General features: G+C 29.2%; 2 protein-coding genes across 6 annotated transcripts; one reads left to right on the forward strand and one right to left on the reverse strand.

The window, feature by feature from the left end:
• Positions 1-466: 466 nt before the first annotated feature.
• LOC100875687 (uncharacterized) lies at positions 467-11,813 on the reverse strand. Of its 3 annotated transcripts, XM_012292377.2 has the most exons (4): positions 11,649-11,802; positions 7,801-8,006; positions 2,705-2,889; positions 467-1,702 (listed from the first exon to the last, which is right to left on the reverse strand). In XM_012292377.2, exons 2-4 carry the CDS (start codon positions 7,979-7,981, stop codon positions 1,334-1,336), a joined length of 735 nt encoding a protein of 244 aa, XP_012147767.1. In that variant the 5' UTR covers positions 7,982-8,006; positions 11,649-11,802; the 3' UTR covers positions 467-1,333. The 3 variants fall into 3 exon arrangements, with proteins under 3 accessions (XP_012147767.1, XP_003706344.1, XP_012147766.1); XM_003706296.3 differs by lacking the exons at positions 467-1,702; positions 2,705-2,889 and adding an exon at positions 3,411-5,905 and having other exon boundaries at positions 11,659-11,813; XM_012292376.2 differs by lacking the exons at positions 467-1,702; positions 2,705-2,889 and adding an exon at positions 3,411-5,905.
• A 1,224-nt stretch (positions 11,814-13,037) lies between these two features.
• On the forward strand, positions 13,038-14,868 carry beg (malonyl-CoA-acyl carrier protein transacylase beg). 3 transcript variants are annotated; one of them, XM_012292371.2, is made up of 3 exons: positions 13,038-13,194; positions 13,487-14,298; positions 14,384-14,868. In XM_012292371.2, the coding sequence occupies exons 2-3, from the start codon at positions 13,493-13,495 to the stop codon at positions 14,823-14,825; spliced, it is 1,248 nt and encodes a 415-aa protein (XP_012147761.1). In that variant the 5' UTR covers positions 13,038-13,194; positions 13,487-13,492; the 3' UTR covers positions 14,826-14,868. The 3 variants fall into 3 exon arrangements, with proteins under 3 accessions (XP_012147761.1, XP_012147762.1, XP_012147763.1); XM_012292372.2 differs by having other exon boundaries at positions 13,041-13,194; positions 13,492-14,298; XM_012292373.2 differs by lacking the exon at positions 13,038-13,194 and adding an exon at positions 13,263-13,405.
• The last annotated feature ends 159 nt before the right edge of the window (positions 14,869-15,027 follow it).

The raw sequence follows: 15,027 nt of genomic DNA on the forward strand, positions 1-15,027 counted from the left end.
TTTATTATTGTTTACTTATGTCAATCAAGTATAATCATTTCTCTATCGAAATCAATATTTTTATTTATAAACTTTTTTTATTATTAAAAATTATGACTTACAACCTTTCCGATTGGCGTAAGTATTTCAACTTTTTTTTCAAATATTATTTAACATGTTTTCGTTTACTTAAATATTGTATATTAGCAATTCTATTTCTGTATATGGACTAATAAAGTTGAAGTGTAAATAAGGTTTTAAAAGTGTTCATAATATATTTTCATTTTAATTACACGCCTAGTTTAAAAATTCATAAACATTTATTAAAGGTCAAGTAAAGGTCAAGTAAAGGTAATATATGATAAAAAATAAGCGCAGGGTCAAAAATATCGCTTCTTGACATTGATATTAAATTAAGATGTTGCATATTAATGACCAATTTCAGGACGTAAAAGTTCGACGGTATGAAAATAAAATTGCAAAGAAGTATCACTATACATAATCTGTATTTCAAACAGGAAATATACAATATGGTACATACATTATGTAACAATAATAGTAATATCTGGTACATTACTATTTTAAGATAAATAAAAAGGTGCATGCACATTAAAACTGCAGATATAAGATTTTGAATATTAATATAACGCTGTCATTTATTTTAGCATTTATAAACACATATGTATTTTATTTAATTTCATTTGTTGCAATGCTGAAACATCGAAAGATAATTTCCTTGACTTGTGCCTTATTAAAATAATAACATTAAGTATCATCTAACACGTTTGCTACCACAATAAACACATTAAAAACCTCCTAACCTCTTTTTCTTTTACAATATTTGTCTATTTCAATTATAAGTTCAAGTAATTATGAAGCATTTTTAATTAGGTACGTATGAAAATTCCTTTTCATATGAATGATAAATCGCTATAGAAATTCAAACATCATTCACATATACTCTCACGTACATCCCATAAATTACAGGACTCTATTATTTTAAAATAAATCCAAATTACTTTGCAAATTCAGTTATTTATATTTTGTTGATAATGATTTCACCACTGAGCTTACATTGTCATTGTTAAACGTTTTAAACATAGCAAATCTATAGCAACAAAGTTAATCTGCACTTGCCAATTTAGTAAAATGATACTTAAACACGGTAACAGATTTATAAAAATATCTAACCGAATGATCGTATAACAGAAACTATTAATAGTTTACTACAATAACAAAAGAGTAATAAAAGTTTACTATGATGAAACTGAAATAGTAATTGTTCTATATTTTATAGACGAGAGTGAATGAACGAGGTGATAGCGAACGCGTTGAAGTTTTCACCCGGAAAATTTTAAAAGGAAACATTTTTCTTTCTTTTCAAGAATTTTCTTTTCAACGGTTGCAAGGCAAGAGTGTTCATTGGATTTGCATCTTCGGCCGATTCTATTAACGAATTAATTCTATCGTGTCTCGGTGTGATCGATTGCGGTATGCACGATTCCATATCAACATTCGGGACTTTAATGAATTTGATCGATTTAGACGATGTCTTTTCTGGTACCATATCCACGCTCAACACCTTTCTCGATGACATGTCATCGTAGTCATACGTGTTATCGAATTTCGTGGCATGTCGTTGAAAAGCAACATCTGCTGCTTCCAGGGTATTTTTGGCTTTCTCGATTTCGGCGTTTAAATCGATTACGTCGAATATACGATCCTGGAAAACAGAAAACATCAGCGAACGTAGAAAAATTCACACCAGGTTTCAGCACAAAAATCGAGTTTATTACTTTCATTTATACATCTCATGTTGCTTGAAGTTTATTTTTACTTCAAAGGTGGAGAGCATTATTTATAATGTGTTAAGAGAATACATACACATCGAAATTTTTAAATTTGCGGTTTTTAAATTTTTATACTTTTCAAGCAGAGGTTCACGTGGTGTGGATCTTGGGTTACCACCGAATCATTTTTAATAATTAAAACTTAATTGTGTTTTGAAGTGGTAAAGTTATATTTTGTATTCAAATTGTTGGAATTTTGGAATTTTTAAAATTTGGAACTGTATAGGCTTGAAATTTCAGATTTTTAGAATTTTAGATCTTCGGAATGTTGGAACATTGGGACTTTGAAATATTTGAAGTTTGAAATTATAGAACGAAAAAATTTTCTAATTTTAGATGTTTGAAAGTTGGAGATAATTGGAGTTTCGAACTTTTGGACAGCGAGAATTTGAAATTTTGGAATTTCAATATTTTTGAACTATAGTACAATAAAGATAATATACTTCAAATTACCATTTTTGAAAATGGATCTCAACCCACAAAAGTGTGAGAAACTCTGCTTTTAACGCTAGAACTACTAACCCTCAACGTTTGACAATTGCTGCTAAATTAAAAATTAAATATTTAAATTAATAAACAAAGAGTAAAACATTATTTTACTAATGTAACTAAGGTTTACCTTTATCACTGTTTACCTAATCAAAAACTCACGTATATATTTTATCAAAACAATTATCCTAATAATTGCTATGACTTAAAACAAGAAATCCAAACTAAAATAGTTTGTTTAGAAATAGAAATAGCATCTAAAGGTGAAATAGTTCTAGCGTTAAAGTATATTCGAAAATGTTTCTTAAAATTATCAAATTGATATGACGAAAATTGGAGATGGCGTTATGCGATTAAAATCGAGCTCTTTTAAATTTGCGTATAACCTGCATATCTCTTCGTTTGCGTCTTAAATCAGCCAAATCTTCGGCGAAAGCAGCGGCAGCGCGTTCTCTTTGACGTCGCTGAGATAAAACGAAATCATCTTCGATATCATCTTGAATGTCTCCGGCGTATATATAATCCAAATCGTCATAGTAATCGTTACGATTTCCCGATAGATTACGAGACCCTAAAATAGGCGGATGATATTGATATTAATTACACTTATACACGTATCTTTCGATTTTATAGTTAATTCTTTCCATCAAATTTTTCAAGCAATTATATTTGAACAAAATGCTTCGAAATTAATTATAAAATTATGTAAAATGTTCATTAGTACAATTTATTTTTTATGTTCAAAATGAAATGAGATTTGTTAACGAAATGTAATCATTTTTTATTAACACAATGAAGCTGTTATAGAAAAATATTGCAAGCAACGTTCTATCATTATTTACTGTCATTTTCAATTTTAAAGTTAATTAAATTTTTTTTCCTGTACGCAAGCAAGCGTTTAATTCAACTATTTCTTGAAAGAAAAAATAAAGTCATGATATCGAATGTAAATATATGTTGGATATAATTTGATATATCATGCAAAACAATGATTTTTGTGCATGCATGGGAAGAAAAAGTAACAGGTACTCACATCATGAACGGGGAACCTATTTTATGAAGGGTGGGAAGGTTTCAAACATATATTGTACATTTGTAACATATTTACAGTGAAATTTATTTATAAACAAAAGAGGACAGAGATACATACAATAACATCGAGAAATATTTTTGCTCAGCACACGATTCTCTTAAAATATTAATACTTCACCAGAATTTGAAGCATGACAATAAACAAATCAATGGAAATAATGTAATTCCGTATGCAACTTTAAATGGCAAAATGTATCGATAGTTTCATAATGTTATTTACTATAAATTACGTCTTTTCAATTAATTAGGAACTATTGTTAAAAGTATACGAATATCAAGTATTCCTTTCTCTCGCATCTCCCTGACGACAAAGCATCCAATTTATTTGCAGGCATAAATGTCAAAGATGCATAAAAATAGAAAATTAACATTTCATTGTAACCATTTTAACCAATAAAGTTAAAACGGCTAAACAAAAATTAGTTTAGAAAAGAATTTTTTTAATGTTTCATTAAAAAATAAATGTTAATATAAATCTAACTAAATGATAGTCTTTCAATTATCTACTGCTATAACCGTCTTCGATAAAAATTATAAAACTATGTTTGAAAATATTATTAATTGTAAATACGAATCAGCGTGTCAAATAACGTTGCACTTTCTTTCCTTCTTTTTGTTTTTAATACTGTACAGTAGCAAGATATATAAAATATGCAATATAGAGAATGTACATATTTCCAAATATCGTTAGGCATCGACTAAGTGACATTTACCAATTTTTGTAATATTGCTAATGTCTTTCTACTCGGTGTGTGTAAAAGATCTACTCGTTTTTCGTTATAAATTGGGATTTTTTTTATTCTGATGGTTTCGAGACTCTGGGATTTTGGGACTTTTAAATTGTTGAATTTTTTAAATTCTTCGTTTTCAGGACTTAAGAATCTCGTAACTTTGCAATTTTTGAAATTTTTTAACTAAGATTTTCAAATTTTGAGATTTTTGAACGTTAGAAATTTGGGATAGTGAAACTTAGAGATTTAAAGATTTTGAGACTTTACAAGTTTGAAATGTTTCAATTCTCGAATTTTAGATTTTTATAATTTTGGGAATTCGAAATTTTTTAATTTTGAAACTTTGAAATTTCGAGAATTTCCAAGCTGAGGACATTGAGACTTTGGATTTTTGAAATTATGGAACTTCGAGAATTTGTAACACTAAAATTCAGAAAATACCTGAACTTTTAGCGTTAGAATTTAGAAATTTTCTAAAATGACATTAGAGTTTTAAAATATTTTAAATTTGAAGCCTGGAAATTATCAATCTTCGAGATTTAGAAATGTCTTACAGCCTAATAATTATTATTATATGACATGTCACTATACCCCCCGTGCTATGACCGTGAGTTGTATTCCAGAAACGACAAATTTATAGTACTAATTCTGTCTTTTCACTATTTCACTATCCGCATATAAAAAGTACCACATAAATCCCCAATGGATCACAAAACCACTCTTAGTCCCCCAGTTTGGACACTTATCAAAATAAAAATCAAAATCCTACCACTCGTCCCTTTCACCAACATTAAATAAAAAACAAGTAGAAGTTGCACCCACACCAAAAATCAAATCAACCAATAATTAACCTTGCACAAATCTCCTCCCTGAACATGCATATTCGTAAACTCAAAAAATTCGTCAGATCAAAATCATCGAATCTCAAGATACAAACGCGAATACGTATAACAGGATCGCCAAAACTAAATGAAAATGTTCAGATAATAGGGTATTTGAAGAACGAATCTTCAGACAAAATAAAGCTCCATCTTCTGCCGTTATACTCTGCTCACATTTCTACTCAAAAGATTTTCTCGGCTCGTTCGCGAATGGACACCTTTTTGCTGATAACCTGTTGCTGTTGAATACTGTCCGACTCGCTGGCATTTTCGTTGATCATTGCCCTGAGGGCAGCTGCCCTTCGCTCGCGTTTCGCTTGTCTCTCCGCGAGCTCCTCCATTTCGGACTCCAGATCGTTTAGACGATTTTTCGTTTGCTTGGCCCTTCTCGCTGCCGCGCTAACGGGAACCAAGTTCTCGTCTTCGTCGATCAACTTGGACCACTTAAGCATCGATGGTTTCGTTTCTTCTATACGATCGACCTCTTCGAACAGCTTGGACCGTCTTTTAAACGCGGTTTCAGCTTCCTCACTGATGGACTTCATGTCGTGCACGTTCCTCCTGGCGCTCAGAATGCTGTCCACGGGGTCCTGATCTTGACGAGCTCGTGGTAGTTTACCTAAGGCTGCATCAACTTCGTCCTCCAGTCCGATGGCGGCCAACTTCGCTTTAAGATGCTGGGTTGTTGCAACCACATCGCTAGCGAAATTATCAGCGAAACGACGTCTTCGTTGCCCACGGCTGTCGTATACGACCTCTTCGTCTTCGGGGAACAATGGGTCGGCCAAGGACGATAACGGAGGGGCGCGGATAGGGGAATCTAGTTCTAGGTCAAGGTCATGGCCGAAGGAAGTCGTGCGGGGACCGGAGAGGTCACGCGTGCCTGTAAAAACCGAGTCCTCAAGATATGTACGGGCTTGAGCATGGAGGGCTTCCGCTGGGAAAATGGCGGTGCAGGGCAAGGACATCCCATTAAATAGCATGCGGCAATTATTATATGGAAGATATTACCCTTTAGAATATTTTACAACTATTACGGACTAAATATACTTGAGTTATATGAATTCTTTATTGGAATGACTTGAATATTTTAATTATTTTCCAATGTATAGACTTTCGAAATGGAAAGTTCAGAATGTTCGAAATTAAATCATTTTAATTTTGATTTTTAAATTTTCAGGTTTGTGAATTCAGAAAATTTTTTCAGAGAATGTCTAAGTTCTCAACTTTTTATATTTTCAAACGTTCTAAGTTTTCATTTTACTAAATTCCACGTTTCTTGAATTTCAAGATATTCAAACTTTCAAGTTATATAAATTCGAAAATTTTTAGAATCAATTCTGTTTCAGAATTTTAAATTTTCAAACTTTTGAATTTTCCACATTTCCAAAAACAAATTTTCAAATATTCAAAATCCCACATCCATAAACCTTTGACATCTCAATATTAAAAGCTTTCAATTCGTTAAATTCTCAAATTCCCAAGCTTGGATCTCCCTAAATCCCTAAATTCCCCAACTTCAATTAAAGTGATCAAAATACCCAAATCACTGAATTTGATAATTTGTAACTTTGAAAAAGTCCCAACAAAAATCCAGCATTTGACGGTGTTTTCCCCTTATATAGCCATTTTCCTCATAGAAGCGAATCATGATTTCAGATTCAAATTTTTAAATTATCTTATAGTTAATTTTCATTTCATCACGTTTTTATTGAAAAATAATTAGCACGTTGACTGCCATAATGAAAACGAACTGAATTTTAATTAGTATCATGGTGTATCATCCTTAGTAATTGAACTATTCGTAATATAACTAAATTTGAAATTTGAAATAAAATAGTAAGTATAACTCGCAATGATATATTTGAATTTTACTTTGTTAGTCTATTTATTTTTTTGAGGGTCAACACATTGGTGATTTAAGAATCTGGGAATTTAGGGATGTGGAGATTTGGAAACTTGAAAGTTTAGCAATCTGTCAATATGGAAATATGGAAACTTTGAAAATTTTCATTAATATTTTTAAATACTAATGAAATTATATAAAATTCGTGCCACCAGTCACTAATGACCTCCAAAACAGTCAACGTGTTACCGATTGCATTCACTACATTTTATTTGTTAGTAAACTATATCTAATTATGCTTCAAAAATTCAAAAACCCTTTCATTTCTATCATTAAATTCAAAATGCAGCGATTGTACCCAGTTCATATCTCAAAACAACGAGGCATACAATCGTACCAATATTTAAACAATAATACGTACATATCTAAATTAAAATCGCGAAATGTAAAATAAATTCACTATCGGTAAAAGTAAAAATATCTTGTCTACAGAAAAAGTATAATTTTGTTTGTAAAGTGTTCCAAAAAAACAACACTCTCACACTGTGTATAGTATACATAACGTATAAGTTACTGTTCGTGTCACAGGATACAATAAATCATTAGACGATGCTGCTTTATGTTACGATTTTATTTTATTTTTATCACTAATGCTGAAATTCTTTTTTTTCCTTTTTGTACGGCGATTTTTGACTGGAATAAAGTATACCGTGTATGTAACGCTAAACGTATGCAACAAGTACATTCAATTCGTTTCACAACAGGGAGTTTGGATTGAACATGCCACTCACGAATGACCGGTAAAGTGAAAAATAATTCAGCATTTTCTTTACGGTGATGTAACTAACTACGTTTCTGGCAACAGTTAAGGAAAGAGGAGCAGGATATGTTCACCCTTTAAAACCATTTTGGAAAACGATTGAAGATGTTACCGATGTCATTTCGCCGGGCCGCGATCTCATCGGCCAATGAGGTTCTTGGTTCAGAGAACAAGGGTCGACCGCTGTATTTTCGATCTAAATGATCGACCATCGGTTTATAATACGATTCTCCTTTGTCATAGTTACATCCGTATACACGTGTACGCGGCCTGCTAAGAATTGGCCTTGACATCTTGATCAGACTGCTACTCCGTTTCCTAAAAATCCAACAATTTTGTTAAAAGTTGTTCGTTAGTTATATTGCAGGGTTTGTGTGAACATTTGCGAGTCGAAAGAAAAATTTGCATATGAAACGCTTCAAAATTACAATATTATTGCTATGCAATAAATTACAATTCTAGCTTCAAATGTCTCATCCAAAAGTTAAATATCCTTCAAATCCAAGATACTTTAAAACTGAAATGCTTCAAACGCTAAACATTATAAAATTAAAATATTTAAAGTTACAAATGACTCAAATTTATTTGAGTGAAATTTGGAGCTTAAAATGCTTCAAACTTAGAATGCTCCAAGTCTGTATCTTTTTAAAATTGGAATGCTTCAAATTAGAAACGTTTCATATTAGAAATGTTTCAAATTCAAAATGCCTTAAAACTGAAATGCTTGAAACTTGAAGTACTGAAATTAGTGCGCTTCAAGATCGAAACACCTCAAATGGAAAATGTTTAAAATTGAAAATCTTGAAGCTTGTAAAGCTTCAAATTTAATGTGTTTTAAATTTAGTATACAAACTCAAAACGTCCCAAACTAAACATTTTTCAAACTGTCCACACGTAAAATTTGAAATGCTTCAATCTCGGAACTATTAGAACTTAAAATGCCTCGAATTCGAAACGCTTCAAACGTAAAAAGCATTAAAGTTGAAATGCTCATTGCATAGAAAGACATAAACTGAAAACCTGAAAGTTGAGAATCAATATCTTTCTAAATTTTTAACACCTCATCATTAAACGCACTGCGCGTCATAACGCGTGAACTCTTCCGTGTGCACATTTGCCCAACGCTGTTATATCAAGTTATTGTTATTATATTGTTATTTAATAACAAGGAAAATAATTGGTAATGAACGAATTTTCAATCCAGTACAAATTGACGAAAAGTCTGTATTAAAACATAAAATAACTGTGGAAATTTGTAAATTCCATGTGCTAATGTAAATACATATCTATTGTTTTGTTACATTCCTTTAAATGGACATGAATGAAGTTAATGTAGAGCCCCAAATATCCCCCCATCTGGTTCACAGTAGGGTTTCTACTATGAGTAACCAGTAAATTGGAACGAACAACTATAAGTTGCTCAAAAATAGACCATGTCTAATTTGGTGTCCGTGAACTGAACTGGCACACACCGCTTTCAGTCCCGGACAACCGCCTCCAATTACAAAATACGTGTACATTTCACTTCCCAATTCTTCTTTTTTTATTATTTATTTCTATGTTTTTTCATTATTTTAGTTACTGTAATTATCCGTTTACTCTAGAAAGAATTCAAGATCTAAGAATTAAAATATCTACCCTTCCTTCATCCCCCAGATAGTGAATAATTATTTAAGATTATTAGATCTTTGTAATATACGTATAAATGTTATAGTAAATATGTTGTTTGATATTTTCTTTTAAATTTTAATTTGTATTTTATATATCAGTAAACGTTATTTGTCATAAATAAATTATATATTAATCAAGCTGTTATTCTTTTTATTTACATTTTCACTTTATGCACCTGACATATGTTACTTCCTTTTCAAATTATGAAGTAATCTTTTTCTAAAACATGTGAATTTAAAATTTAAGTATATTAAACATTCAATAATATTGTATTTATGAACAAATAATTTCATTTTGGAATATATATAGCCTAAAAGAGCAACAGGGTTGTTAACATTCAAGTTAAATCGTTGTTACATATATAAATACCATATTTGTATATAATATAAAATATTAATTGTTTATTTATGTTAACGTTAAAAGCATTTCACATATTTCAATAAATATTTGATGAATATATTCCAAAATAATTTAGATGTGAGAAGTGTGAATACTGTCTATTAATTTTTAAATCAGTATATTTCCGTTAATATGATGCGATTATTTGTAATATATTAATAAAAATTAAAGTTACAATTAATGAAGCTACGAAACGGTGTGCTTCATTTGATTAACACGTTCAATATTGCCGTGAAAATGAGCACATATGATAAGGCATACTGATGCTCTAATTATGGCAAAAAGTAATAATGTATTAAACAAAAAATGATTAAGAATTATTATTTATTAAAAATAATGAATAATAGCAGTAGCATCAAACAGTTGTGTATAATTTACAATGGGTCCGCCATAGTAATTAATACGTTAAAGTAAATTTATTCAATTTATACAATTTCTATTTTAATAATCATTAAGATTTCAGAAATGTTAAATATGTTACTAGCGTGGCATGCTCAACTTTAAAAAATGTTTATCTAACCTGATTGTGGTGTTATTTCAAAATTATAATCACTAAAATGTTTATCGTATGTTCAATTAAAAATCATAAGTATTATAAATGAAACACCATTTAATACAAATTTTAAGAAAAGATAAAATTTTATATTTAAAAAAGCAAACGGTATTTTACTTTCTACTTTTACGCGAGTACATAACATTGTAAATGTTTTTTTACAGCAACCGAACTTCGATGTTCGTTACAAATGAATAAAAGCTATTAGATATTTTAAAACAGCGTTATGTTTTTTGTGTAAATATTAAAAATCAGTGTTTTAACAATTGTCTTGTAATTTGCAAAAAATCAAATAAGTGCACATAAATATTAATCAATTATAATAATAATATGTTTCAATTATTCACATAATTACGAAAATTTCGGTTTTTTTTATAAACTCATTCATATTACGTTAATACTATGAAAATATAGTTACTTCGAAATTTATCATTTAAATTAGACGTTAATATTTTATTTGTTAGTCAAATATTAAATGATTTATAGCAATCTGAAACAATGGAAAATCAATTTACAATGAATAATATGAATTTTCATAGTGTCACAGCGCGTTCGTTAACATGTTACGTAAGATCTGCCAAATTTAGCTGGCAAACATAGTTTTAAAACGATGATATCAATTTCAAAATTATTTTAGTTCAATTATTTCCCACTTTTAATTTATTACCATTCTCTTTCCAAAAGTTCTCATAAACAACAAACGTTTAATATTCAAATGAAATTGCATTGCATCAATTATACACTGATTAAATTTTGTAAGTTATTTCAATCAAATTTAATTCCAATAACAACATTGTTTAATTATGAGTACAAGTTTTAAATGTGGGAAGAAAAATGATTATTCATATATACTAATTAAAAAAGTTATTTTAATTATTTTAAGAAATGCTTGTGATTGAAAAAGTCTTATTTTTAAAGTTACATATATTATAATTAACTAAACAAGTTAATTAATAATTGATATGATTAAAAAAAAAAGTAAGACTATAAAGAAAAGGAAGAAATAAGAGAAGCAGTTGTCTTTCCTATATCGTTTTGCCGTAACTTTAATTATGTTTTGATTTTTATTTAAATAAAAATTTACTTCAAATTAGCGACATGTAATTGTAAATTATGAAGATCATATTTGACGTGATGTTAGAGAAGTATTTTAAAATATTTTATTTATTCAAAAAGAACAGACAACGGAAGTTTTTCTTCGATGGCTTTAATCGTAAATACATGCATATGTATTGTTTTAAATGTTATCCAAGCAAATCAATTTTTTTAATAATTATGCAAACATAAATAAATTGCAAATGTATGTAAACAGTTTTAAGAGATTGCAATATTTATACCTGAACTTACAAGGTATCCTTCAAGATGCTATTTCCTCGGAAGTAGCGACACGACTCCCTCAGACGTTGCAACGTCTGTTATTTCCCACTCCTTTCGCGTTTTACCCCTTCCCCTTTATGGTTCTTCGTTTGTAATCTATATTTTCTACTGATTTATTCGGCTATACTTAACTATTTTCAACCTCTTTCATCTCTATCCAATGTTTAATAATATAATTATAAATTTGCTAAATAAATGCTTTGGAACCTCTTCGAAACTTGGATATTTGGAAATTTGAGAACTTGCAAATTTAAAAATTTGGAACTTTCGAATATCGAAAATTTGAAGACCTAAAAATTTGAAAATATATAGATTAAAAAATGTTTAAATATAGTAGTTCTAAAGAAAACATTTTATAATACTTTACGTGCGTCACTCCGTGTTACATCTTTTCCTTTCTTGCATATGTATATTTAGAACGATTAATAATGCAAAGAAAACTATAATATTTTATTGTTCTCTATAGTCGCAAGTATCAGACAGTAAACAATCAATTCCATTCATTCGAATATATCACTAGCTATTTTTAACAACACGAAAAATTAGGTCTCGAAAAAGTTACACGAAGTTCGAAACAATATTATAGTAGATGATTCACGCCGAAATTATTTCTGTTATTGGTAAATGTTCCAAACGTTTAGTTATTTTAATTCAAACAACATTGGAAAGAACCTATACCAATTCTTTAACACGTGGCACCTATCGCATTACGGTCTTGCACATATTCTTGAATTAGTAGATGACTAATAGTAAATGCCTGTGAAATTTAGCATGCAATACATTATAAATTTTAGTTTAGTATAGAGATAGCACGTGTAGAACACGTATTAAAACAATACTTAAATTATTATGATTTATGAACTGATTATTATTGCATCATACGACATATTACTAAAAAGACAATTTGGCATTTGTACTAAGACTAATATACAAACAATTGAGACGACAGTTTTCATATTTGTTATAACAAAAATTTGCAATACAATATTTATAAAAATTATAAGAATATCTCTTCGTAAGAAGGATTCAATGGAAACAAATTTAAAAATACAAATAACAAAATGAAATAAAGAAAGATGTAATATGGTAAAGATATACAAAAAAAAAAATAAGAAGAAAGGTTTATTTATTTAAATCAACATTTCGCATTTCTTCTTATATTTACCTTTTTAAAAAACCTCGTACATACTTGAATCAAATATTATGGTCCAGAAATCTATTCATCAACTCTACGAAATTGTATACAATTACACTTTGTAACATTATTACTAATATATTTAAAATTTCATTCAAGAAGTCTTATAGAATAATTGTTCTATAATTGAATTATAGAATATATAAAGTCTTATATAAAAGTACATTTGAAACTAAAAAATGAATGGAATGATAATTCGATTTAAAATTGGCGCCAAAATACTTCACAGAGATAATAGAACAATGAAGATCCAGCATAAGTCGGTACAATGTACAGATTGATGTAAATAAAAGGAGCATGATATAAATACGGTAAAGTGTTTCTATAAAGTTTACAATAATTCTATATTAATACTACAAATCGTTAATAAATTATAAAAAACTGTTGATAAATATAAAAATTTCATATTTTAAAACTATATCTTTTATTTCAATTGCAAAATTATGTATTGGTTTCAATTATTAAGTTTGTAATTGAACTGCTTTTATAGATTTCATAAGACTTGTACAGGTTCTATAAATAGTAATAATTAATTTAACTGAAGATTTCTGTTTTTGAGATTTATATAGCTTCCTATTTTAGACATTTCTTAATTTTATTTAGGGTAGAATGATTCAACGGATATCATTTGGAAAATTATTACCTTATTTACCAAAATGTTATCGGATAAACCAGTATAACCAAATTTCAAACAATGCAACAAGAGATGAAGGTAATATATCTGACACGTTACATACAGAAGAATCATTAAAAGATGTTTGTGATAATGAAAATGAATTGAATGAAGAAAAGGTGTCACAACTGCTCAAAGAATCTGCAACATTCACTGATGCTACAGATAAAAGTTGGTCTACGACTCCATATCCTAAAGATATTGTAACTAAACAAAATGAGGAAAGAAAAGAAATTGATCCAACGACAAAGTCTGTATTTCTATTCCCTGGACAGGGTACGATTAAAGTTGGCATGATAAAAAAATACATAAAGTTTCCTGTTACTAAAGAACTTTTCAAAATAGCCAATGAAATTATTAATTATGATTTATTAAATCTCTGTATGAATGGACCTCAACAAAAATTAAATAGAACTGAATATAATCAAATTTGTACAGTAGTTTCATCTTTAGCAGCATTAGAAAAGGTTCGTGAAGAATCGCCTGAAGCATTTGAAAATTGTATTGCCACAGCAGGCTATAGCGTAGGAGAAATAACTGCTTTAATCTTTTCTGGTGCTATAACATTTGAAGATGGAATAAGATTAGTATGGGCTAGAGGAAAAGCTATGCAAGCAGCTTCTGATAAAGTACCTCAAGGAATGGTGTCTGTATTTTGTGATATAAATGCAAGACTTTCAGAGGCTTGTACAAATGCAGAAAAGTGGGCACTAGATCTAGGTGTTGAGCAACCTACGTGTAGGTAAGATTTTTTATTCAAACTTTGATGATTATTAAGCAAACAATAGTTTGTATACTTATATAATTATATGACTAATTGATTTTAGAACTGCTATTTTTTTATGCACACAAAGAAAGATACTGGCAGGAAGTGAAGAAGCATTAAAGTATATTAAATTACACCATGCTAAGTATGGTTTAAGTAATGTAAATCAATTGCCAGTATCAGGAGCTTTCCATACACGACTAATGGAACCAGCATTAGAATCAGTTTTCCAAGCCTTAAAATCAATAGAAGTACATGAACCTAGGTGTAAAGTATATTCCAATGTTACAACAACACCATATTCAAATTTACGTTATATGAAAAAATGGATTATGAAACAAATTGTTTCACCAGTTAAGTGGGAACAATGTATGCAGAAAATATACAGTAGACCTGATGGAGTAGCATTTCCACAGACATATGATGTGGGGTCAGAAGGACGAATGAAATCTATTTTAAATTTAATCAATGCAAAAGCATGTAAATCATGTGTTGTTATTTGATTTATTATTTAAAATTTGATACAAATAAAAAGTTGATGAACAATTTTCTTTTACACTTTTTCATTACAACTAATTTGTGGACAGATTAAAATGACAAAATCTAATAAGTTAAGAACAATACAGTAAACAATAAATTCTATAATATAATAACTAATTATTATATCGGTATTACTATTTTTTTTTTATTTAATATGGCAATACA

Source organism: Megachile rotundata, chromosome 15 (assembly GCF_050947335.1).
Source record: "Megachile rotundata isolate GNS110a chromosome 15, iyMegRotu1, whole genome shotgun sequence".
In the NCBI taxonomy this organism is placed as follows: Eukaryota; Metazoa; Arthropoda; class Insecta; order Hymenoptera; family Megachilidae; genus Megachile; species Megachile rotundata.